General features: G+C 54.4%; 1 protein-coding gene across 3 annotated transcripts in view; it reads right to left on the reverse strand.

Annotated features, from left to right (window-relative positions):
- LOC148641403 (septin-2) overlaps window positions 1-26972 on the reverse strand; it is a 33031-nt gene that overhangs the window by 4435 nt on the left and 1624 nt on the right. For all 3 annotated transcript variants that reach the window (XM_088618309.1, XM_088618308.1, XM_088618310.1), the window contains exons 2-11: window positions 22803-22852; window positions 21869-21968; window positions 21534-21620; window positions 20573-20696; window positions 15196-15330; window positions 13912-14029; window positions 2721-2822; window positions 2368-2513; window positions 1505-1588; window positions 893-950 (exon numbers count right to left, since the gene is read on the reverse strand). In XM_088618309.1, coding sequence (XP_088474435.1) covers window positions 893-950; window positions 1505-1588; window positions 2368-2513; window positions 2721-2822; window positions 13912-14029; window positions 15196-15330; window positions 20573-20696; window positions 21534-21620; window positions 21869-21968; window positions 22803-22829 — 981 coding nt within the window. In that variant the 5' untranslated portion in view covers window positions 22830-22852. The remainder of the gene's footprint in view (window positions 1-892; window positions 951-1504; window positions 1589-2367; window positions 2514-2720; window positions 2823-13911; window positions 14030-15195; window positions 15331-20572; window positions 20697-21533; window positions 21621-21868; window positions 21969-22802; window positions 22853-26972) is intronic.

Here is a 26972-nt window from a genome sequence, read left to right on the forward strand (position 1 = left end):
TTTATGTCTTTATCGGATTTTATGTTCTTTTTTTTCCCCTGCCTCTTAAAAACAAACCTAAAAGATTTTGCTAATTTTCGAAGAACGAACTCAGCCCGTCGCCACTCTCTGAAATTCGGAGACTTGGGAGTCTTTACACTCCACCAGGCTGGGACTGCAGAATATCAGGGAACAGGAGGCCCTCTGCTGCCTGTCAACATCACAAAGCCATTTATCCAAGCAGTTCCTCCCTAATCCTGCCCCTCAAAAATTCACAGGCGCTGCTACTGCGTCCCTTTCCTCCCTCCAGTCCGGGGCAGCGGAACAACCTTTGGGAACCCTGAACCCTGGTTCTAGTTCTCCCTATGATGGCATCTGTAACACTGGGGTTCCCAGCTCCGGCCCTGGGGATCCCCCACACCAGCCAATAACAGGGTGCACTTCAACGCTTTGTTTTCGGCATCCAAAACGCCTGGGTGGTTGGAACCTAAAATCAAGTGTCGAACAGGAAGGACGAAACTTGTTGGTTTAATTTAAGTAAAGGGCTCAGTGATTATCCTGGTTAGGGGATTGTCAAGAACACGCAGACTCCACACGGACAGGCAGCGGAGAGCAGATTCGAACCCAGGGACCCCGGGAGCTGTGAGGCAGCAGCGCCGACAACTACAGCTGCTGTAGTGCCCATAATCCGTTGTTAAAAGGAGCTAAATCCCACCGGAAAATGGAGACCAGCACCAGCATTCGCCAGGGGTCTGCGGTTTGAACCTCTCACCGTGTGTCAGCCTGCATGCAGCTCATTAGCCACACTCGCCCTGCCTCGTATCTCAGTCCGGAGGGGTGCACTGGGCGTTCCTCACACAGCCTCTGCTGCTCAGCTGCTCCTCGCGCCCCCTTCGCCCCAACCCTCACTCACCTCAGCCTCCTTCTGCAACAGGATCTGGTCCTTATCCACAACCTCGTCTTCCACCGCCCTGCAGGGGGAGACAGAGAGACACGCGGCTTTGAGCCACGGCAGCACCACCCAGGGCCCCTCGAAACAAGGCAGGGGCAGCGTCACAACACCCCCTCCGGTCGGCTTGGAGGCACCCCCGCACGGCTGGGTGGGCCCGAAATTACCCCCCACCCCCTCCTTGATCCCTGCAGCCCAGCAGTTCATGTGCAGTGATGGAACAGCTCTCATGCACATTGCTAACGTGCGACACAGCTGCCACAGGGTACTCTTCACTCTGTTAGTCACACACACACACGCAAGGACGACAACATTCCTTTGCACGGCAAGGCGCAATGAACCAGCAAACATGGTTTACTGTGCTGAACTCCCCCACCCCACCAGCACCATTATATCACATCCATCCTGGCTCCCACTCCAGCAGCGCCGGGGCTGCTGGGAGCTCTGGTGACGTCACAGCCAGATTCTAGCAGCGCCGGCCTGCAGGCGCCAGGTGGAGCAGCACCCTGGACGTTAATCAGAATGGGCCCGTCCGATTCATGTGGAAGCACTGGGCTTTGGGCGCCTGTCCCTCACCTGCCGGCCCTCTTCAGGCGCTCGGAGCGGAAGTTCTCGTAGTGCAGGTCCTGGGTCACCTCCTGGAGGTCCTGCATGTGGGTCCTGGAACAGAGCGACAGTGTGACTCACACAGACGGCCGGCGGCGACCCGAACAGCAGCAGCAGCAGCGTCAAGGGGCAGGAAAACACCGCAGAGGAAGAGTGCAGAACACCGCCGCCACAGGGCGCCACTGCAGCAGGATGCTCTGTGAAGCCGGAGGAGAGGCACGTGACCCCCCCCAGCGCCCATCTGGAACCCAAGAGCAGGATCCTGACTCCCCGCTCCCACGACATGATCCAGACTCTGTCCCGGGACACTTGGGCCATTCAGCTTGACTGCTTGGGCTAGCATCTTTACCGGGCGAGCGACTCAAGAGCCTCAGCATTCTTAACCCCCCCGAGGTAATGGGCCGCAAAGCATTCGGACAATTCGACCAGCAGGGCCTCCTTGAGTCTGTGGATGCACACGTTTCTACCCGTTCAGCAAAAGAGGCCATTTGTCTCCTCCGACACTAGGGGGCGATTTAAGATCAGTCTTGGGAGGACAGGACACAGACTGCGCTCCAGAGTCTCGGCAGACAGGCCCTGCGGCCCCTCAATAAAACAATTAAGCAGCTGGCAGTTACCTGACTGACACAGAGCGGAACCGATCCACATGAGCAAACGGGCTTCCATGTGCCCGGCGCAGAATTCTGCCCTCCTTCCACCTTACTTACTCAGGTTGTTTATCCCGGGCCGTGCAGCCACCAGCGACCTGCAGGGATGTGGCTCTGAGCTTCCAGAAGATTCTAGAGCCCAAGTGACATCACTCAGCACCCCCCCCCATCGCCACGGTGACTCACACCAGCATGGTGCGCAGCTTGAGGAAGTCATTGTGCTCGGGGTTCTCCACCTCCACCACACCCCAGGGGTACAGCCGGCCGCGGATCTTCTTCCCCTTGACCTCGATCAGCTGGTTGGAGCCGATCACAGCGAAGGGGATGCTGGCCTAAGAGGGGGAGGGGGAGAGAAAGACGAGGGCCGGGGAGGAAAAGGGAGGGGTGCGCGCAGGGAGAGAGACGCAGGAAGAGAAGGAGTACGAAAGAGACAGAGGGTAGGGGTGGAGGGGGGGGAAAAATAATTATAAGACGACGAAAAGAAAAAGTCAGTTTCCTGCTCTGAGGCTCTGCCGGCACGGTCTCTCTCGCTCCCTCACCTTCAACACCCTCGTCTGCTCCTTGAACTCCTCGTCCTCGTCCGAGTCGGCGTCCGGGAGCTGGTAGATGCGGATGCCGTGCTCCCCGATCTCATCCAGGATCTGGAAGGGCGGAGACCCAGAGACCCCAGGTGAAATCCCTCGGACGAGAGCGGAAAGCGTTCGGACAGAGACCCTGGGCCAGGCGGCCCCGACAGAGACCGGCCAAGCGCTCGGGCACTGCTCCGCCACACGCTGTAGGGCCGCAGTCGAGATCCCATGACCCACCCTCCCTTCTCAACTCTTCACATGCTGTCCTCGTTCCTGAAACCGGTGCTGCCACACCGGGCTCTGAGGCTAGACGGTTCTTTCCCCATTTATTAAAGGGAAACGTTTTCGAGATGCGCCAACTACTGAAACACAAACTGCAGCTGAAAGGCTGCGAGTCCCTACGAAGGCAAAGAGTAAGAAGTCTCACCTAGAGCTCAGAGCAGGTTTTAGGTTTCTGGTTATGAAGGGAACAGTTTGATCACTCACATGCATCATTCTGCTCCAAAGCAATCTACCAGCACACAAGACGCCGCAGGTCAGAGTTGAGACGTTTTTTTGAGGGGCAGTTTTTATTCCTTAGAAATAATGATCAGGGAATACCGTTCCTGCTGACACTGCGTGAAGTTTAATTAAAACTGCCCCTGGAGGAGCAGGGGGGAGAGGTGGCAGAGGAATGGAGCAATGACTGTTGTTGCAATCCAGTCCATATCCAGTCAGTGCCGAAACCAGCGCAGCAGGCTGTCGGCTTGCTCACTGCCAGGAGAACGGCAACACTGTGCCACCAAGCAGGAAAAAGGAGAAAAGCAAGATCTGAACTTAGACCGAATGCACAGGTTAAATCTGGACTGCAAAAAAAAATCATGCTTTCTGTACAGATATCAGGGGATCAGAACTGACCCCCCAGTGTTTATTTTTTTAGACATCAAAGCAATATTTTGTATAACTGTTAACAATGCATTACATAACAATGCTGAAGAAAAGCACAGAGCTCTTTTCCTGGTTTCTGGTTCCTCCCCTCCACCTCTCTGCATCTAAAGGAACAGACTTCAATGCAGCAGGAACCTGCAACTATTCAATCCTTCCCAAAAAACACATTGTTAGGCCTTTGGATTGTTTGCTTAACATGAATTCAAAGAGCGTTTGACCGAGGTAAAGATCACCCCGGACCGCATTGTTGTGCCACTGAAAATAAACGGAACAGGGCCACCGAGGAGACGTGCTGCTGCTGGGAACGGCGCTGGGAATCAGGCCTCTGGCTCGGCAACGCGGCAAGCCTGCGATTCTGCTCTGGGAGATTTTGCGCATTTTTTTTTTCAATCAAAAAGTACTTACAAAAAAAACTAAACGGGACTCCTTGCATGACGAGACTTTTTTTTAACCTTTTCACAACATCCGTGACCAGTTGAGAAAGGAATTCCTTACAGCAGCCATATCACCCTGCAACTCACAGCTGGCAGCCCACTGAAGCTCAGCAGTGTGAGCCTGGTCAGTACCTGGATAGGAGACCTCCTGGGAAAAACTGAGGTTGCTGCTGGAAGAGGTGTTAGTGGGGCCACTGTACTGTAAACAGGTGCCGTCCTTCGGATGAGACGTAAAACTGAGGTCCTGACTCTCTGTGGTCATTAAAAATTCCATGGCATCCTGGCCAAATTTCCCATTGGCCCTTATCAATCATGGCCTCCTAATAATCCCCATCTCTGAACTGGCTTCATTAGTCTGCTCTCCTCCCCACTGAGAGCTGGTGTGTGGTGAGCGTTCTGGCGCACTATGTCTGCTGTCGCGTCATCCAGGTGGGGCTGCACACTGGTGGTGGTGGAGTGTCCAGAAAAGCGCTATATAAGTGTAAGCAATTACTATTATTATTATGGAAGTGTTCAGCTCTTCCAAAACTAGAGTCTGTTTGTCCAGCTTGAGTTCTTTCTGAATGACCATGCTCTTTATAAAACTCCTTAAATTGGGGATGTCCAATCCCGACGCAGAGGCAATCCAGGGTTTTGTTATAACCCGTCTCTTGGTTACTGGTAACCAACCCAGTTAGTTACTGGCTCAACTGGATGAATCTGGCAGTTCCTCCCTGGGCTGCAGGTGCTGTTGTGGGAAAGAGACATGGAAAACCTGGACAAGCACTCGCCCTCCAGGATCGGGACCCAACAGCCTGGGCCGTTCGTCAATGACACATCTTCCCTTTCCCCGATGTCCTGAAAAGTAACAGGCTGGCCCTGGACCCCCCCCAAAACCCTCTTCGGCAGCATCAGTGGCAACCCCCCTTCCAAAGAGCTCAACACTAAAAATGACCACTGAAGAGGACGGCTTTCAGAAAGTCATTTGCTTTAAGGCAGTTACAATGGCATACAAAACCAGGCAGCCACTGAGTTCGGAAAATGCAGATTTAAGGTTTTGCCACCCAGATACTGTCTCCAGTCAGCCCCGCTTGGAGATTTCAGAAACAGAAAACACTTCCTGAGCAACGGCCTGTGACTGGTTCGGGACCTGCCTGCGCCGCGCGACTTCATTTTGTGACTTTCTGGGGATGGCCGCTGCCTAGGAGCAAACAAACGTGTACCGAACGGGAAGAGATTAGGAAGCTGGTGGCTCCACTCAGGCCTGAAACTGCACAGCAAACCGCCCCTGTATCCAACTTGGCACGCGTGGAACCAATGACACCCGGGTTCGAATGAAGCAGTTTGGGGGGGAAAGCAGTCAGCTTCCCGCTTCCTGCTCCCTGTTTGAACTGGCAGCGATTCCAGAGTCGCACTCATCGGTAATTACCGCTAAAAGAAGAAAATGAAAGGATGACGGGAAAGGAAAAGCAAGGAAAACAAAACTAAAAACAACAGCGTTTCTGGGGGGCCCCCCCTTTAATTTCGAAAAGAAGATCGCCCTCCTTTCACCTGCTCTGGGACGTCCCGGAGGATCTGGCCCTGCCTGTGCCCGCGGACCGGAGCGCCAGGCTCTCCCGCCGTGTGGACCGAGCCGGTGCCCCCCCCACGGCCCTGGTGGCAGGCCAGGCGGGCAAGGAGGGGGCGGCTCAGTCCACGTCGATCCTGCCGCGGGCGCCCCGACACGGGTCTTCGAAAAACAGAAAGAGCGAGACCTCGGGGAGATCTCGAGATCTCGAGAGGACGTACTTTAAAAACAAGAGACGCACTGGTGTTTTATTCATCGTGTCCACTGCTGACAGGCGGCTGCCCACTGCCCCGTTCCACTGCTCGGACTGACAAGCTGGTGTCCGTCTCGGACCAGCCAGGGGCCCCGGACCCCCAGACCTCAGGGGTCCCTCTGCCGTCCCATCCTGCTGCGGGGTTTGTGCCCGTTTGTTTGTCTGCCTCAGTCTTTTCCCCTGTTCTCATTTGGTCTTTCTGCTTGGCTCCTGTGCTTGTTTTGCTCGGTATTTATAGCTCACAGGAGCTTGTTTATTTCGGCGTTGTTTGCCCGGGCCGAGCTCTTTCCTGGCCTGCACCTGCTCCCCCGCCCCCCCCCAGAGTCTCAGCAGGAACAACATCTGCGCTCGGCCCCCCGAGAAAGAGCCGGCCGCTGGGGGCCCAGGCTCCCCGCAGGGCGGCTCGTCCACGTGACTGGTCTGTTGACCGAAATTCGGAAACTGTCCAACCAGTGGGCAGAGCGCCCCCAAGTCTGAAATCAGGGGGACAGGCGGTTCCGTTGGGCCTGGCAGGCTGGAAGGATCTGTCTGAAAACCCACCCCGGCAATCAATACCACAAATCAGACCTAATTAAGCTGAAACAATGAGCCTTCCTCCGTTCCAAGTAATTGCTGTACAAGAACACGCGGGCTGTCCTCAGCCGAACTCCCATTAAAAGGAATCCTGTTCTACGGAGCTGATTTATTCCTGGGAATGGGCTGCTACTCCGCAGGGAAGAGCTGTAGGAGCTCGTGTGCAAAGGATCCAATCCGCCGCACTCCGCCGTTCAACCCTAAATCCTAAATTGCTCCCGACGGCAGCTTGGACCATCGCACGCCTCTGCCCAGCCCTCGCGGCTCGGCTCTCCTGGGTGCCAACAGCTCTGCTGAAGGCCGAAGGCTCACTGAAGAGAAAAGTTACCTCCTTCCTTTAACCGTAAACCCACGCTGATCCACACTTTACTGTAGGGGTTGGAGATGCACGTGCTGCAAACCCAGGACGCGTCACCAAGGCTGAACAAGCACAAGCAGCGCACAGGGTTTCCCTCCGCACTGTGGTGACAACGGGATGGAGGTACTGTAACCTCGCAGTGTGCAGCCTACCCGAGATGCGCACCCGAAATGCAGTGTTAAAGCGGGGCTTTCCTTGAAGTACAAAGCCGATACCGTGCTCCTCCGGCTACAGAACTGTGGGGAATGGCAGAGGGGAACGCTCCGCCACAGGGCCAGGCTTGAACCCACAGCAGCTGGATCCGCCGCCACCTGGGCTGGATGGGAGAGACGCTCATTCGTTACCTTCCTTCATTTCCTAAAAACGACTCCCTGCCTCCGGCGGCTGGCAGAGCTGTGGTGCCTCCAACCCGGAGCGCCGGAGCCGGCCCGGCCCGGCCCTGCCCAGCCGGAGATAAGGGCAGCTCTGGGGAGCGATTTAATGAGTCAGAAGGAGCTGCCCAAACCAGAGGTTCAGCAGCCCTGCATGTCAGACCATCTCCACGGCAACAGCTCAATAAGGAACGGGGGGGGGGGGGGGGGGGAGGGTGCGATTCCTATCACTATGCACCCCTCCCCCCGAATTTACAGTTGCGTTTAAACAGGCCCCTGGGCCACCCACCAGGATCACGGGGCCAGACTGGTACACTCACAGCAGGCGACACAATCATTTCTAGGGGAACTGCATGGGCAGACAGCAGTTTTCTTGGCTCTGTCCTTCCCCGGCCTGCCGCCCAGGACGCCGAGCAGAGCGCATTCTTGGTCTGTCTGACAGCCGGCTGATCCTCCCGCAGGAGGCGGTGGTGGCCAAACCCAGGGCTCGTGTCCGTCAAACCCTTGACCCCGGACTGCGATCCCCTTGGCGGGCCAGCCGCAGAGAGTCCACACCGGACACGCGACACGGCTCTCGGATTGCAGCCAATAAAACACACACAGAAAGGACGTCTACTCTTCCCCATACGTGACTTTCACCAAAAAATGCAGGGAAAAACAGTACAAGTGCCTGACAACTCCTCCGCACTAGGAAGTTAAGTGCCGAACAGTTCCGAGGAAATGTTAAGATCCTAAGGAAACACAGAGAAGGGGAGTGGCCACTTTGTTTCCCAGAATCCCCTGGATCCGGCGCCGACCGGGGTGCGCCGCCACAGCCACCACTTACAACAGACACGCGACGCGTACATCCCAAAAGAAGAAAAGGATCCATCCATTACCTAAAAACACATGAATCAACTGCAATGAGGCACTTTTCAGTGAATGAGGCACTCCGAACGGTAGTTTCACCACACGCAAACTGGGTTTTGAGACTTGTCGCTCGTGCTCCTGGAGCAAGACGCCTAAACGCACCCGCTTTGCGCCGGGGGTGGAGCAGAGCCGCCCGGCGGCGAGTTTCTCCGGGAGCCAGCGGCGAGAGCGGCCACCCTGCCGCCGCCCTGCCCTGCCCTGGGCCCGGGGCTCGGCCGCGCGCTCGCCGCTCTCTCAGGACAATCCATCACGCCTGACAGAGCTCGCAGGAAGAAACAGGGCAGAAACAATGACGGGAAAGCCCGTGACAAGGAGCACGAGGATAAGTTATTACAGCTGCCGAGCCCGGCCACCTTCCTGTGGCAGCCCCAGCCGCAGACGCCAACAATTAGATCACCTTGCGGACGCATCGCCAGGCGAGCAGAGCCTGCTGGGACACGGGCCGGACGCGTCCCAGGAGAGAGGGGGTACCGGCGGTAATTCTTGCCAATCTGATGACCCCTGGATCCTGCTGTCCTGACCCTGCTGCTCTCCTGTGTTTAGGGCAGGGATCCCCAACACCTGCTGGGTTTTGAAATCCTGAACGTCAACTGACATGCTACTCAATCACAACCTCAGCAAGTCTGTTTTTTTCTCTCTACTCTTGAGGTCTTAAGTTCTGAATATGACACAGAGAAGATTATAAATAAGAGGAAAGAGTTCTCTCCTCTGTTTTCTCAGAGAGGTTAACACATTCTCACTGGTAACACCAAAGCCACTTTTGACAGGTTTGTTTTTAAGAGTGAACATAGTTTTTTTGGGTGTGTTTCCCCCCCCTTCTCCTTTGCAAACGTCGGTCAAGAGGCTGAGATAACTGCAGCGAGAGTCAGGAAGTGACGGGCAGCTTGCTGTTTAAGATAAAGAGAAGCTGCTGACGGGCTTTTCCCCAGATCTAAATCGGAAACCCAAATCTTAAGCCCAACCTTAAGGCCTGCAAACGGGCCTTTCAGGTTCCTATAGAGGAGTGCCAACCCCTGGCGCTGCAAGCCACACCCTTTCTCTATACAGCCACTGACACGGTCCTTCCTGGAGGGGCGCTCTCTTGGGTGAAATCAGGAGGAGTGTCTGGGCATCGGTCAGCTGGAAATTCTCTGCAGGCCCCGGCTCAATGGGAAGGCCACCCCGTTTTTGTCCTGGGGGGGCAGTGCCAACAGGGCAGGACAGCTGGGGGGGGACCCCGCCCTTCTTCCTCTCAAACAGCTGGGAAAGAAGCCTTTCAGGAACAAGGGAAACTGGCAACACAAACCACCAGGATCGACAGGCACAGCAGCGGCCGAGCCTCGAAGCCTCGTCTCGGCTGCATGGCAGGAAACATGCATTGTTCAGCGCCAACCGATTCCCACTGGCAGAGAACAATGGCAAGACTCCACGCGCCACGCTGGGCCGTGAGACCTGCACCGTGCAATGGTGAGAAAGTCGAGGGACATCCCCCCCCCAAAAAAAAAATATTGCAAAGATGACTCATGGGTCCCAGCAAGGCTTTAAGGGCTTAAGTGAAAGCAGAGCAAGAACCTAAAAAAAAAGTGATGATGCTTTTCTCTCCGTGTTCATATCCTACAAGTCTTCCCTTGCCATTATAGCTGGAAGTGGAAGGGTCTCAAAGCTAGTGTCTGTACTGTAGCTAATATAGTTCTACTCCCAGCTGAGCACAAATATAATCCACTCGTACGCGCCTTTCAAAAACAATCTGAAGTACTAACCGATATACATACAATCAGGCCTGACACATGGGCAAAGTAGGGCTAATCACCCAACACTGCTGAGGCTGCAAAATACATTCAAAAAAGATATAGACAGAAGTCAAGATGCAGTGAACACCTTCATTACATGAAGAAGAGCAAAACAAACTATACGTACACAATAGGAAAAAGATGATCATGAAGAGCAACTGCAGAGAGCAGAAAAAGGATACTGTTGGAAGCAAATTTAAAAAGGAGAACAGGAGAGTCTTGCTTACACAAAGAGTGGTGGGAGTCTGGCACAAGCAGCTCAGCCATGTTGTTGAAGCCGATACCCTGGTTTCTTCCAAGATGCAGCTGGATCAGACCCTGGAATCAGCTGACTACTCATTACCAAACAGGCTGGTTGAGCTGTCCAGCCTGGAATCACAACACGCAATCTTACTCCACGTCCACCTGTCCGCGCAGCGAGTCAGGGGACCCAGGACACCCCAAGTCTCCAGGTGCCCCGGTGGCTTGCCCTCGGCAGGCAGACTGACTGGCTGCGTGGGGGGAGAGGGGGTGGGGTCAAACCAGCCTCGTCGGGGGGCCCCTTCACCGCCGGGGGCCTCCTGGCACCCCCCCGTCCTGCCACCCTGGCCCAGGGTCCCGCGTGCTGTCAGGCGTGCGAGACGCTTCTCAGACAGAGGAAGCCACAACAAAATAAACCAAAACACCAGGCAGCGGAAGATATAACTCCAAACCGCAGGCCGCGGTGGTCCGGGGCTCGGGGTGCGCAGGGAGGACAGGGGTATGCTCCCCGCGACGACTGACCGATTGGGAAACGCACGTGCACAGCGCAAACCTCGGGGCCTTTCATGGAGATCTCATCACACCGCAGGATGTCCAGGGGATGCCATGGCAACAAGCCCCGCTGTTTATAAGAAAGACCTCCGCAGGCCCACAAGGTTTCGGGGGCGGCAGAGTCTCCCGGGCGAGACGGAGGAACGTTATCGGGGATCCCCCAGCTAGGTACAGACCTCCCCTGTGCTGGGGCTGCGTCAGCACTGCTTTCCAAGCACGAGCAATAAGAAATGCGCCTCACAAGAGCTGCTTTTCATTCCAGGTCTGGCCTCCCTGCCCTGGCTTCCCACTGGTTTCAGAATGTAAAATTCTCCCTCTCACTTCTAAACCCTGAACAGCTCAGCTCTCCTTCTGACTTCAAAGGCTCAGGACAGCTGCTTATGGAAAAGGCATTAAATCTTGTTCAATATTTAAAAAAAAATGTTCAGCTCATTCTTATCCACAAGAAGCACTTCAGGTCCTTTCCTCGAAAGGTGCCAAATAAACCAAACAAGTTGACTGGCCGATACTTTGTATATTTCATAGGCATTGCCAATTGCAAGAAAAAAAAAGCTTAACGTTAATTTGGAGATCTATGCCCATGGAATCGTGAGGCAACACCTCAGACAAGCAAAACAGAATTCACAAATTTGTTACAGCTCTGCCTTGTGCAGGGCCTGACGCACACTAACTACCTACACTGCTTTTCTAAGCATAATCAAGATAATGCTAGATCCTGGTGAGGTTGGTTAATGAGCGGATTCACAAATATCTAAACCCAACACGCAGGAAATACAGTGATAACAATCGAAACTGATAAAATATGAGAAGAAGGGAGTGGAAGGGTTATTCATGCTGCTGTTTCAACTTGTTAATCCCCATCGTGCTCGGGATGCAAGGTGTCCCGTACAGGGGGGAGGGGGATTGGGGTGCCCTGTGAGAGGAAGCTTTGCTGCAGGGAGAAGTGTTATAGGAACAAAACGCCGGCAGGAAGTCAAGGGGTTCTCACTGTACCGCACTGACCCTGGTGAGGGACAGCGCAGAGGGCATTCCTGCCCCCAACAGTTGCCTTCAATGACAGAGTCATTGTTGCTGGTCAAAGGATTGGGGGGGGGCAGGCATTGATGACCTGTCCTCCTCACTCACAGCAGTGGGCAGAGAAAGAGTACACTGCCCAGCAGGGAGCTGGGGGGCAAGAGAAGGGGGAGCACTCTGCTATTCATGCACTCATCAAATAGGATACAGTCCAGCTGACAGAATCAAGATAAGTTGCAAACACGAGGAGCTATTCAGCCAGTCTGGTGCTTAATGGATCCTAGGATCTCATCCAGCTGTGTCTAAAGAGAAGCCGTAATATCAGCTTCAGCAACATGGCTGAGCGCTTTGTTCCAGTCTGTTCTGATGTTGTTAATGAGCATTATACAATGTTATCATCCGTTAAGTTTAATTCGGACACTTATTTCCAGGTAATTACATTCCGTTTGCCTGTTAATCACTTCCTAGCACTGGAAAAGTATCTCAAATGACGCTGTCGCAAAAGCTTTTCTGCTTTACACCACCCATCAGCAAACAGCGCCCTGCAGTGTGAGACTGTAAGGACCGAATCTGAATCCAATCCAGAAGAATTCAAGTAATTAGTGCAGAGGCTCGCTGCTAAAACGGCCAGGGCTTCGCCCGAAAGAGCCAATTGAAAGAAAAACGGAATATAATATAGAAGGATTACGTGTGCTGTTGCATCCGGCGTTTTAATCAGAAGGAGCTGCACGCAGAGTGGGCACTGCTCAAATCAAGAGCCCTTTTAGACGGCCCATTAAAAACAAACAAAAAAGAAATCCACAACAGTGCCCTGTTAGGAACAATCGTCCAGAGCTCAAGGAAGGGATGTGATATCACAGGGGCAGGAAATCCTATTTATACAATGCAATCCTCTCCTGCCCCGTGGAGTTTATTTGGTTACCAAGGGGCTGAGGCCGCTGCTCCACGGAGGGGCACGCTGCCCGCGGTCCCAGAACCCGGTCGGTGCCGAGGGAGGAGAGGAAAAGGGCCAGCTGGCGCCGTGCCGGGCTGCCCGTGGTCCGGTCGGGACTGTGCAAACTTCCAACCGCCGCGCGCACTTGCCCGACCCGGTCCAAAGACCGTTTTGGAAAGACGTCGGGGAGGTCGAGCAGCAGCGAGCACCTGCAGGCCAGCGGCACCGCCGGCCCCCGGAGCAGGCAGCAGGAAACACCTGCCGCCGACAAACAGAGATGTGCTTTTCTTTCACGCGCTCTCGTTGGGTCGGCGTTATTGTGCCGACAGCTATCAAAACAAGCCGTGTGTTTTGCGAGCCCGCTCCAGACACGCAGGGAAGTCCCACTTCGGCCTTCCCTCTGCAGCAGCCAGATCGCAGCAGTAAACAGCGCGGGATTATTTCCGTGCCGCTGTTCTGGTGTGCAGGTGAACGACGAGCCACATGGCTGTGACCTGGCTTTGTTCTCGTCCTCTACTGGAAAAAACATCTCTTCTCACCTGCTCAGCTCGGATGGAAAACACACCAGAGAAGACCCTTCCGGTCCTGGCAGTTGCAACGCCAGCGTCTGTTGATTTTCTGTCAAGCTGAACGTCCAAAGGCTCAGTCAGAGCCCTAAACGAACCAACCGCCTGATTAATCGGACCTTTTTAACCGATGCCCCGCTCTTCAATAGCAGATGCCATCAAATGATTAATGAAATCTTTTTTATAAAACGGTTTATAATTTTGGAGCCAATTCCAAAAAGTCATGTCGGTTAAACGGGGAGGGGGAATTCTTTAAATAAGAGCTGAGCTGGTATAGCAGACCCAGGATAGAACATCCCCGATCCAGAGGCTCCAGAACACAGCCGAGGAGCAGGCCGTCTGAGGGTCATGGGGAAACCCCATCCAGAACAGTCCCACAAAAATAAGACCCCGAATCCCAGATCTCTCCGCTGCAGAGCGGCGTCCCGCTGGCTCTGGGCTTCCCAGCATCCCCAAGGCCGCACACAGCAAGTCAGGGGACTAAGCCTTCGCCGCTCGTCTGCAAATACTCTCCCTGACCGCATTGAGAACGGCGCCTCCGCTCGATTTCAATGGCCTTGGGTTCTTAACCTCCTCCTTTTCATTTCACATTCATACATGGTTTTACTGTAATTCTTGTGCACCGTACTTGCGTTTGTATGTGTAGTTGATAGGGAGCGCACTGAGAAGGCTCCGTGTATCAGAATGAGACGGACGGGCTGCCCGGCTCTCTCACCCTCCTCTTGAGCCTGTCGCGCTCCTTCAGCGTCAGGGTGTCGGCCTTGGCGATGACTGGGACGATGTTCACCTTGCTGTGGATGGCCTTCATGAACTCCACGTCCAGCGGCTTCAGGCTGAGGAGACAGAACGGGTCACCGCGGGGCACCGGACGGACGATGACCACGGGACCTCTGCGGACCGGGTCCCATAGTTCCCAGCCACAGCCCTTCTGCTAGGCTGTGATTAAATCACCTGCTCTATAAAGATGAAGAGCCCCTTCATTCCTTATGATCTACTGATTATACAGAGTGTATCGGAAATCTGGACACGTTAAACATTTACTGCTGAAACTAGTTGCCTTTACCATACCATACCATATTTTATGAATGTCTTCTTAATACTTGAGACGGAAGCAGTGATCTTAAACTGTGCATTCCGAATTTTTGCCCTAAGGGCTGCAGTGCTGTCTGGTTCGGACCATAGACCACAGACTCCGGTTGTTCCCACTGGAAAAAGTCTAGTGGTGCCGGAGTTGGACCTTGTGGAGGTCACGCCACTGGCTAGGGCGTCCCGTCCATCAGCCAGTTCAATAATAATTTTACAAATTGACTGTAGGTAATCAGACATAGACCTTGGCAAAAAGGGTAAGTTTTAGTTTAGATTTGAAGAGAGTTTAGAGACTTCAGTCTCTCGTAAAGTCTGACGTCATGCCACAAGACTGGAGCAGCGACGCAGAAAGCATGGCCATCAAAAGTCTGGGATTTAGCCCTGGATACAGTGAGTAGAGGACCGGCCTCAGCTGGCTGGAGCCTAAGGGTGTAAACATGGAGGGGTTCAGAGAAGTACGATGGGGACAGATTGTTTAGAGCATTGAAAGTCAGAAACAAGAGCTTATATTGCATTTCAGGATCCCAGTTCAGGACAGAAGAGACATATTTCCTTTTGACTTCCGATACCCCTTGTACAGCAGGTAACAGACGATTTGAAAAGGTTTATGTAAGCTGAGGGTTTAAGTGGCTCTCCTGCAGCAGGACAGGAAACGCCCGATCCGATAATCTGATGGCGATGCCAGCTGCACACCCCTGCATTTCATCACAACAGCATCTGTGCCGTTTCCCCAAAGACTGGGCCAAGTGTTACCATACCGGCCTGTGTCAAGACCGTGAGCGGGCGACACCCTGGCACCTCCTTCACCTCCTTCACCACGGAGCTCCAGTAGCAGAAGGCCAACAGGCGCGCCCCCGCCCCTGCGCCCAGGCGCAGCGACTGTCCCAGCGCCCCCCTGCCCCCGCCCTCTCACCCGTGTCCGAAGGGCGAGATGAAGTAGAAGCAGCAGTGCACCCGGTTGTCCACGATGTGCCTCCTGTTCAGGCCGCTCTCGTCGTGCAGGTAGCGCTCGAACTGGTTGTCGATGTACTGGATGATGGTCTTGAAGCTGCAGGAGAGGAGGCAGAAACGCAGGAGATGAAGGAAAAGAGGGTGCAGAGCGAGACGGGGTGCATGAAGACAGGGGACACCGGCGATACACGTGGGAGTCACCAAAACACCAAAACTCCTATTTAAAAGCCTCTGGAGACAATACAGCAAGGAAACAGGAAGCCCTTTACACAAAGGGCTGCGGGAGTATGGAACAGGCTGCCCAGCTATGCTGCCAGAGCCAATACCCTGCCTGTGTTCAAGAATGAGATCCTCAGATCAACTTAGCGACTGAAACAAACCAGTTAGACGGACCACATGGGCCCTCTTCTCTGTGGTCTCTTAAGACACAGCCCATTGTTAAAACACTTCGTGCATGTGGGACGATCTGGGTTTGAGATGCAGCCATGAGAGAAGTTTCATTTTACACTCAAAACAAAAAATAACAACAGTGCCTGAAAACAGTATGGTTTCTCTGTATTCACTGATACTTTTGTCATCCTCCAGCTCTCATAAACAGACCTTGAACAGTGCTGATCAATGGGACCCAACTGGTAAAATGTCTTGCTACAGGAGAGGACTGAGTGTGGTGACCCAGGTGTGTCACGGGTTCGAGTCTGGATCATCAGGACGTCCTCGGCTCAGGGGCTGCTGGGGCAGGGGAGGGTGGGGATTACCCAGCCAGGACACATCCCCGTCTCCCCATGACACAGCGCCCCCTGCCGTCTCCCGAACACCTGCAGGGACAAATCGCCAGGGGACATGCCTCTCCCTCCAATCAGCGCTCAGCCCACCGCGGAAATCAAGACTGCAACCGCGCGACGGGGTCGCGGTTCTGGGTCACAGCCGGCGACGTGCGGCAGCAACAATCCCGCCGCACTCTAGCCGACACAAATTACAGCCGACTCTGCGTGTAGCTCCGTTTAATTAAGCTCTGTCGACGGGCTGCGAGCCTCCAGAGCTCGATCAATGGAGGGCCGGCCTGTCTAGACTCGGCACAAGCCAGGACTGAGCCCTCAGACCCTCAGCGGGGAAGACTTCATTAAAAACCGAGCGCGTCTGTGATCGCCGTGACACATCGCCCTCCCGCGACCCGCAGCCACAGCGGCTCGGCGGGGGGGGGAGGGAGGGCCGGGGCCGGTACACACAGCACATTGCTGCTGCTGCTGCTCTCCCTGCCCGGCCTCTGGATCCCAGAGGGGGCCAACCTCGAAGCCTGGCTGACTGCTCGGAGACGGCTCCCCCCGAGTCTTCCAATTAAAAGGCCGTGTTTCGCAGAGAAGCGTTTCATTTAAAAGCACAGTGCAGACGTTTACCGCCTTCTCAAGCTCCAAAAAGGATGGACATGAAAACCGCGCAGCACGGATTCCAGGGGTCGGGTCCTCCCCAGGTACTACGTGGTTTTAATGATGCCCATACAGAGCGTGGAACTGCAGCGCATTTTCCATATTCTCCCTTTAAACTGGATTTGCACTTTGAAAAAAATACAACGCTTTCTGTAACTGCGTGACACCGACGTCATGCTCGTCAGGAAAGACTCGGCCCTGTGGCTCAGGTAGGTATGAACCCCGGCAGTACGGCACTATTAATGGGGTTTACAACGAAAGCTCAGGAGGGACGACAACGGCCCAGCTCAATCAGACTCGGCTGTCAGTATCTCACAGTCACTCCCGACACCCACTATCCACCTGTACCGTTATAAATCCTACATGTGAGCCCTTCGTCTCCTGCCTCCCTCCTCCACCTCCCCCTCTGCAGCTGCCCCTGGGTCACTCCTCACTCACAGGGGCCCCGGGGTGTCCTTGTCCTCTGGCCAGGAGCCCCGCCCTCAGCCAAGCGGGTTCAGCCATATTTTCACTAAACACTCCTGACTCCTTACAGCACCCTCCATTCGAGGGTGCTGTTACTCCGAGTAAATTATTGTCGGCTGTTCTTAAAAATGATTTGAAAACATATATTAATCATATAATATCCTTACACTTATATAGAGCACTCCACGCAAAGCACTTTACAGGTAAATGAGATCCCGTCCACCTCCACCAGTGTGCAGCCCCACCACACCAGCTCTCAGTGGGGAGGAGAGCAGAGGGATGAAGCCAGTTGAAGATGGGGATTATTAAGAGGCCTCATGGCCAGGGGGAAATTTGGCCAGGAGGCCGGGGTAACATCCCTACTGTTTTCAAGAAATGTCCTGGGAGTTTGAATGTCCACAGAGAGTCAGGACCTCAGTTTTACGTCCCATCTGAAGACTGGCCTTTTTACAGTACAGTGTCCCTGTCTCTATACTGGGGAATTAGGACCCACACAGACCGCGGGGTGTGCGCCCCCTACTGGTCCTGCTAACCCCCTCCTTCATCAGCAACCTCAGCTTACATCTCAAATAGGTTTAATCTGTTCTTCAGTGGGACAGTGGGACAGCCCTGACAGCTCCTATAATCGTTTTTATCAATCTAGCCAACGCCTCTCTGGAAGCCAGGAGGCAACCCAACAGGACGCAGTAGGAACATGCAAACTCCACACAGAGGGTGCCCTCTTTGGGAATGAAAACCAGGAGGAGGGAGGTAGCAGCCCCTGCCACAGAGCCACAATGGCACCCTTTCTGGTGCTGCACATCGGGGGTGCTGGTGGAAGGGGATCCCCATTACCTGTGAAGGCTCTGAGTGGAGTGTCCAGAAAAGCTCTTCAGAAGGGTGAGGAATTATTGGACAACTGGACCTTAAACACTGTCTTGACGTGCACACCCGACGGTGCAGAAACAGGCCCAGACATCTTGCACGTGAGCCCAAAACCGGGATGGGCACTTCCAAACCGCGGCCCACGGCAGACGCCCCAGACGGAGAGCAGCCCGCGAACCGAGAAGGATCCTGCCCCCCCACCCCCGTCTCGGACCCCCACCCCTCTCCGTGACCCCCCGCCCGCCAGTCTCCCAGTCTGGCTGGTCGCTGTCGTTACAGAGCTCCCTGCCAAGAGCACGATTCCCCTCCTGTTTACTCCTCTCTTTCTCAGCTTGCTGCCGGCACTCAGGAATCACCCAGATAAACAGCTTCACTCTGAAACGGCGAAGACCGAAGGCACGGTCAGCGAGAGAGATGGTTTGCTCTTTCTGGGGGAACAGGGAGAGAGAGAGAGAGAGAGAGAGAGAGAGAGAGAGAGAGAGAGAGAGAGAGAGAGAGAGAGAGAGAGAGAGAGAGAGAGAGAGAGAGAGAGAGAGAGAGAGAGAGAGAGAGAGAGAGAGAGAGAGAGAGAGAGAGAGAGAGAGAGAGGGAGGACAGCGGCAGGACAGCTGGATGAAAGCCCGACAGATAAACACAGGCAAACGAGGACAATAAACAGGAAGCCGTGATTTTAATACAATGCCCTGCCCGCAGGCCCCCGGCGGGGGGGGGGGGGGGTCTCGGAAGGAAGCCCACCCGCTCTGTCCGTCAGCTCCCATTTGTGCATCGGGAGGAAAAGGACGCCGCAGGTACACCAGGAGCGCCGCACGGGAAAATGTACAGGCGAGAGGAGACCTTTCCGCCCATCTGGCCCGTCTGTGGCTAATCCAGTCTCCCACCACCCTTTGTGTAAGGTAGTTAAAGGGCCTCCTATTCTCGGTTTCAAACACAGTTTTCCGCTTGTGCCCTCGGGGGACCCCCTGCCTCACTCCGCCAGCACCTGTATTCCCAGACACTTGACATAAACTGTACAATAGAAATACAATGAAACCAGAGACACGCCCGTCTTCTAAACCCTTCATCCAACTCAGGGACGCGGGAGAGCCGGAGCCTGTCCCAGAAGGCAACGGTACACCGTGGACGCCAGCCCATTTCGGTGCTGGCAAACAGAAGCCAATTAGCCTGCCAGTAATTCTTTGGCCTATGGGGGGGGGGGGGGACTGGAGCACCTGGAGGAAATCTGCATGAACACAGCAAGACCAGACAAACTCCACACAGACAGCGCCCCAGTAACTGAACCCAGGGCCCCCTCCCAGGATGGACCATTAGGAAATGGATGGATGTTGCACAGCGGTAAGGTGCTGCACTGCTGCTGGCCAGGCTGGAAGCAGTAACCTACTGCAAGTCCTGACCCTCACGCTAGAGGTTTAACGGATCTCTGAGCAAGTCCCTGGGGATCAAACCAGGGCGGACGACACACTTGTTCCAGGACGGCCGCAAGTCCGAGCTTTCCGTGAATTCCAGGGGAGCTCGTTCTGCCCCGTCAGCAGCCCGCTGCGGAAGTGCAGAGGACTGGGAGGAAGGGAACACAACCTCACCCCACCACCACCCCCTCCGTCATCTGTCATCTCCGTTGGAGGAAAGCCATGTCCAACTTTCACCCACTGCCCGATCTTACTTGCTTCTTGGATTTTCTGGGCTTTTCCCAACCTCGTTTTGTTTGTTTTAAAAGACGGAGCTGCGACAACAGGGCTTTCAGCGCCCCTGGCTCACTGCTGGGGGATTCTCCTTCACGCTCCCCAGAATCCTGACAGAGACCCCCCCCCTCACCCTTCCTTTCCCCCCTCTCTCTTGTGCAAAACTACCACACATGCGGCCCATCTCGGGAAACTGGTCCGGAAAACAAACGCAGAAGCAACCAGAACCATTTAACTCCTCTCACACTGTCTCGTTCTCAGGCGGGCTGGAGGACTGGGCAGGAGATGCATGCAGAGCCATGTTCTTGCTGCTGTACACTGACAACACAGGGAAACGGACCAGACTGCCAGCGGACAGCGCTCTGATCCACTCCAGGCACATAATCCATCCAGGAATAAAACAACAACAAGGAGATGGGTCATTTCACTTTACACAGACTGGCCGGGAATGGAGGGAAATAAGATTGTTCAGATAACACCAGATCTGTAGTGTCCCTTCTCAAATACTACAAACCCCTTTTACAGAACCATTTCAAAACTTTTTTGGCTGGAGGACACTGTGCAAAGAAACCCCTCTCAGGAGGAGCCACCCAGTTTAAAGATAAACCAGATTAAAGACCTGACTACTCCTAATCTTGACTATAAAACTGCAGGAGATGTGTTCACTGCCAGCGTGGGGGTGTCTATTACCCGACACGCCGCTGGAAGCATTCGTTTCTGGGGACCCCCCCTGCACAGCCCCCGAGAACGCTGGTGACAAACCCCCGTTTTATACCCCAGGAGTCTCGCCCTCTTCCCCCGAGACAGAGGACGTCGACGACCCCAACGCCAGAAGAACACACACAGAAGGAGCAGCGCTGCCAAGCGGGGAAGACGCAGGCGGGACAGGCCGAGCGCCGAGCAGGCTCACCAGTCCTGGCTGTTGATGGCGTCGCCGTAGCCCGGCGTGTCCACCACCGTGAGCCGCAGCTTCACACCCCTCTCCTCGATCTCCACCGTGGACGCCTCGATCTGCACCGTGCGCTCGATCTTCTCTGGGAGGCGAAGAGAACACCGTGTTACGCCCACCGGATCGAGGACGCGTTCGGCGACGGGGAGAAAGCAACGCGGCCGATGGGATCGACGCGAGAGCCTCCCGGGAGACTCAGCTGGCAAAGGTGCAGGTTGAATTCTGAGATCTGGGCGTCACGGGTTCGAGCCGGGGTCACGTGGGTCACATTGCCACCTGGTTCCCAATGTGGCGGCACACGACAAGCTCGGCTTTTCAGGGATGAGGTCTGATTATCCGGACAGGGTTGTCCGTTTTCTCAGAGAGGCAGAAGCCTGCAGGCTTGTGGTGCCGCTCCTCCCATCAATGCCAAAACCTCTAGGGCGGGGGAGGGGCATCTGTGACGTGTTAAAAGGCGATTGGCTCGAAGGAGGGTGGGAGGAGGAGTCTGCCTGTGCACGTCCTCATTCTCCCCCGTGTGCGGTCACAGGGTTTGTGGCCGTGTGCAGGCATGTGAAAAACACACAATCGGCAATTCCAAGATGGATGTGTAAATAAAATGGTGTCAAAGACAGGATGAGGATGAGATCCTCAGACATTTTAGCTATTAAAGCCAAAATAATCTGGAAGGGCTCAGCAGACTCCTCTCTTTTTCAAACCTCCTTACGATTTTTGTGCAGGGGACTCTGCGCGTGGCTTGTCAAGACCGGACGGACCACCAAGCAACTCTGGCACCTGCCAAGCTACACTTCTCCACTCTACAGCAGGAGCACGGCCTGCCGGACCTATACCGGGGTCCGGCAAAGTCCTGCTGCTGCCACCGCCAGCCGCTCCTCCCCCAGGCCTCCGAGGGGCAGGGGACGTGGGCAGCTCTCGGCCTCACCTGCGGCCCCAGGGATGTAGCGCTCCGGGTACAGGTCCGTGAGGAACAGGCTGTTGATGAGCGTCGACTTCCCCAGGCCCGACTCTCCTGCAGGAACAGAGACAGCACACCCCACGCTGAGCCTCAAGACGACTTTCTGCAGGAGCTTCACCCGGTGCTCCCGGGACCGGCACTGTACCCTATCGGGCAGGACAGGACCCCAGTTTTTATTTCCAGGAGACAGTTTCAAGAGGTCAGCCTTTGAAATGACCGAGGTTCGGGCAGAGAAACTCCCCATGGAGGGGTCCGTCCAGAAAGCCCACGGCCCCCCCCACTCTTCCAGCAAGCAGACTCACCCACGACCATCAGGGTGAATTCGAATCCCTTCTTCACCGACTTCCTGTGGACCTGATTCGGCAGGTTGGCAAATCCCACATATCCTGCAGCCTCTGGGAACTGAAAACGGGAACAGTAAGACATGCTGAAAGGATCTGTCTCTTGCGCTGACTGCAACTGCCTCTATACGGTATTTTGACCGAGTGCTGAAGGCAGTCCAGCACCATAACCAAGATCATTACACCTGCAGCACAGTGTGGAAACTAACTTAGCTCTCAAGAGATGTACTGCACTACAGTGCTGATTCAGAAGAGCAGTGAGGAAGACGGCAAGAGCTTTCTTTCGTCAGCAGCCATATCACCCTGAAACTCGCCGCTGACAGCCCACTGAAGCCTGATCAGTACCTGGAGGGGAGACTCCTGGGAAAGCTAAGGTTGCTGCTGGAAGAGGTGTTAGTGGGGCCAGCAGGGGGCCCTCACCCTGCGGTCTGTGTGGGTCCTAATGCCCCAGTATAGTGACGGGGACACTGTACTATAAAAAGGCGCCGTTCTTTGGATGAGATGTAAAACCGAGGTCCTGACTCTCTGTAGTCATTACAAATTCCAGGGGTTTCTCGAAAAGAGTAGGGTTGTAACCCCGGCGTCCTGGCCAAATTTCCCATTGGCCTTTATCAATCACGGCCTCCTAATAATTCCCATCTCCGAACTGGCTTCATCACTCTGCTCTCCTCCCCACTGAGAGCTGGTGTGTGGGGAGAGTACTGGTGCATCATCCAGGTGGGGCTGCACACTGGTGGTGGTGGAGGGGATCCCCATTACCTGTAAAGAGCTTTGAGTGGAGTGTCCAGAAAAGCGCTAAATAAGTGTAGGGAATTAGTGACTATTATCACTAAGAGACGTCCAGGTGTCCAAGTGAAATTTCTGACAGTCAGAGCCTGTGGAAACTCTCACTCACCTTCCCTTTCTCTCCAGACTGAGACATCGCCAGTGACCAGGAGCCCAAACCTACAACACAAACACAGGAGGCTCATTCATTGCACTGCTGTTCAGAGAAAACGCCAGTTAAGAAAACAAACTCTGAAAGAGGCATTTCAAGAGCCTACAGAGAGCCTAGATTTACGAGACATTTTACAGCCCCATTGTGCAGGTTTCTTTTGTGGGAAAGAAAAACCCGGGGATGTGAATGAGGCAGGAGGTTTTACGAGCCCGGCTGAAGAGCCTTCCTTCCTCCATCGCTCTGCTGGGGATTCAGCTCGAGCAGCCGCCATCGTGGCGCAGACACCAGCAGAAACGCTCCGCGGGGTGGATCCCAGAGCAGCTCACCAGCAGCCCCTGGGTCTTTCCCAGCACGTTTCGCGTCGGGCTTGAAATAAACAGCTTGGTCTCTGGTTTAAGTGGGGGAAAAGTATGCGACGGCCCAGAAATTGTATAATAAGTAACGACAGGCCACTGGGATCAAAGGCCTAGGGAGAAAGCAGCCCAGCCTGCTCAGAAAACGACCTTTTGAGGGCTTCCTGCTACTGTACAGAAACTGAACCAAATTTCCTAACCATGCCTAATATTCTGATATCAATGCAGGCTGAGGATAACAATGTCTGTTTCATGTCTCTTTCCCATTCTGACGTTCTCATCTGCTCTTGATAGATGTCTTTTATAACTGTGCCACCTCTTTCAGACAAACCTGAAAAAACACCAGTAAGGCCACCGGAGAGGAGGTCACTGGCTCTACTGATCGAGGTCGAGGTCTCTTTGAAACCTCCCTTTAGAAAGAGATCATTTGGATTAGCCTGCCAAACCCAACCAGCCTGTGTGATGAAGGTGGAAACCCACAGGAAACATGCAGACTCCAGACAGACAGGCGTGCCGGCCCAGAATCGAACCCGGGACCCCGCCGCAGCACTGACCCCCCCCATGCAGTCGCACTGCCCAAGCAGGCGGACTGCGTGAAGCAAGCGCCTGGTGGAGAGAGGCAGCAGAGGACGGCGCTGAGAGGCTGCGACACTGTGGGGAATGTTTCAGGGGTCAATGACTGACGCAGAAGCAGGAGGCCACAGGAGTGTGATGCAAAGCGGGGTACACCCTAGACAGGACGCCAGTCCATGGCAGGGCACACACACACACACACACACCAGGGCCGATTTCCCCAGAAGTTATTTAACCGGATTGTGGGAGGAAACCAGAGCGCCTGCAGGAAACCTATGTGAACATGGGGAGAACATGCAAACTCCATACAGACAGTACCCCCAGGTCTGGGAGTGAACCCTAGGCCCCTGCGCTGGAGGGAAGCCAGGCTAACCGGTGCAGCCCCACGCCGGCCCACAGAGGAACAGCTACAGCTAATCCAAACACGAGACTCCCCAGCGCGCTGACCAAGGTATCCGCCAGCAGGAACGGACCTCCAGCCAGCTCCCAGAACTGGGGAGGGCTGTTATTCCAGAGCGCCGGCTAACTGAACCTGGAGTGGTCTGCGAAAATATTAAATCAACTTCAACTTATTATCTGGGAGATGATTAATCAAGCACAGGACTGTAGAAAAAACCCAAATGGAATTTACAACAGCAACAAAGTGGGCCCACAAATCTTTCAGTGGAGATTTAGTGAAAGTTTGAAGCCGTCCATACGCAGCGAGGTTTTCACAGATGTGTCGTGTCCAGCTGCCCGACGGCCGCAGAAGAAGAAATCAGTCAAGCGCTAAAGGAAACGAGGAGTGCAATCCTTTCAAATCCCCAATGGTTCTCACGAACACCCCGCTACAGAAAGACGCCGGTCTTTTCGAAACACTAAAACTGTCATCCGCGGCTGAAACCAGTTACAGCAGGTACCTTTTCTTTCTTAAAAAAAAAAAGTTCTTCTTCACGTGTTGTTCTGGTGCGTCTTGTGTTGCTGCCTTATCTGGGGAGCAGAGCATTGGCAGAGCGGGGCGTTCTGCGAAACTCCCGAACAATCAACGGAATTCAGAACCCACAGACAACTCGGAAAAACATGGTGCCCGGCGATCTGTTCAAATAAACACAGCTAGTTCCGAGTTAGATGTTAGCGTGAGGGGTCTCGGGGGTTCAGGCCGAACCCTCTGCTCTGCTGAGAACGCTCCTGGCGGCAGGAAACCACGAGCTGCCAGGGAACAGATGGCCAGCGACAGGGGTGAATCATTTACTCAGATCCCCTGACAGACGGACGCAGCTCTCTGGGCCACGCCGCACCCACAGGACCAATCCAGCTGCTTTTGAGGAAAGCCAGGATCAAAGACCTTCAGAGGCGAACAAGACTCCTTGGATGTCATTTTTTTAAATCAAAATCGTCCGCACACTGTTTTCCGACTTTTGTTTACTGTTGTCAGGTGGGTACTTTACGAGTGGTGTGCTACAAAGCAACGCTGTACTGGGCACTTTTTTTAACTCCCTGGAGAATAAAATTACCGACAAAGAATGACAGACAAGAACTGTAATGGTACTGCGTCTCACCTAGAGAATACTGCACAACAATCCACACTGGGCTGTTGATTGGGTGGGCTGCTGAACCCAAGCAAAAGGAACGTCAGAGATCTTCGGTTTCGTATTCAAGAAATGAAGGCCACCAGCTCAACTCACGCCGACAGACGACTCATTTTACCACACAGCCCCCACCGCGAGACCAGAGGGAGCACAGAGGGTCACCGCAGGTTCAAGAAGGTGAGCCGCAGCACAAAACTGGGCACACACGACACACACGACACGTCACACACACGACACGTGCCCTGCTCCCCTCGACAGGACGGGAGAAGATCTCAGCTGATAACTGACAACCAAAGGAAATATAATTCCGCACAGAGCTCTGCTTGCATCCAGACTTGTGTCTTGTCCCCCCCCCACCACGATGGCTCGTTTTTTACTTTTTTTAAGTGACTTAAACTTGTGCCCACTCACACACAGCCTGGGGATTTTCTTTCCTGGAGCAAACGGAGCGACGCCCCCTCACAGAAGAGCATTACAGCTGTGCCGCCCCTGGGATTTGAACCCACAACCCCCCCACCCCCCAGGCGCTAGTCTGGAGCCCTGACTGCTGTGCCACACTGCTGGCCGTTTCAGCTCCAGGCTGCTCCACTCTCGCGAACGGGAGGCCTGGGAGAGGCGCCGGGTTTCAGAATCCCTTCAGCTCTGACCGGGAGCGAGAAAGGGAGGAGAGGATCTGGGACCAGCTACCCAGCCAGGGGGTTGAAGCTGAGCCCCAGACTCAGGTGGTTTACAGCTACAAGAGCCGGGGCAGAGAAGCTCTTCAGCTTTCTTCCTTCAACGCACAGGCAAAGTCGAGCCCGGCAGCAAAGTCGAGCCTTTGTTTCTTTCTCCGAAAAACAAAACCTGTTATCTTTCCCTATTTTAAGCAGAAGCTCCGACGCCAGACGTTAGCGTACACAGAGCATAAAAAGAAACTCATCGCCTCTGGGAATCTGCGGTGGATCGATCAGGACAAAAGCCTTTTTTCCCCCCCGGACAGGCGGGCTGACAGTTAATTGACCAGACCTCACACGGCTAGATCCGTTAATGCCGGCTGTCCGGCAGGGGGCCCACAGGACCCAGGCTGGCCGGCTTTCTGCCACACACCGGCGCTCGTCCTGCCAGGTTCGAAACCGCGGGCTGTGCTCACCCCAGCGGAGAGAGCTTCAGCCCGGCCTCCGGCTCATCGACGACACAAAGGCGCCGCTCTCTTGATAACGGGGACCTGCCGGTCCCTTTCAGCCGGACGCGGTCTTGATTTCCCCCAGGCTCGACGCTCACACCAGCCCCTGAGCCAATCAGCTCCTCCCTAACGAGGTGGTGTTGGGCTCAAGCCGCAGAGTCACTCGAGTGAATCAATCATGAATGACCGATTAATCAAAACAACACAGGGACTAATTTAACCAAGTAATAGGCTTATTCCATGCTGAAAAGAGAAAAAAAGAAAACAGTTGTGGTGTCTTTCTTCTCTTTTCAGCATGGAATAAACCCATTACTTGTTCCTTTGCAGCCTACACATGCTGACACAGCTCCCCACCTGAACTATTTCATCAATATACAAAAACAGGCTTTTGTCATTTTTTCTCAAAACACACAAAAAGAGAGAGAGAGCTAAGGTCCCTTTTGCAGCTCCATACATATTTTCTCATCATTTC

The sequence above is a fragment of the Lepisosteus platostomus genome, chromosome 24 (assembly GCF_059453375.1).
Source record: "Lepisosteus platostomus isolate fLepPlt1 chromosome 24, fLepPlt1.hap1, whole genome shotgun sequence".
In the NCBI taxonomy this organism is placed as follows: Eukaryota; Metazoa; Chordata; class Actinopteri; order Semionotiformes; family Lepisosteidae; genus Lepisosteus; species Lepisosteus platostomus.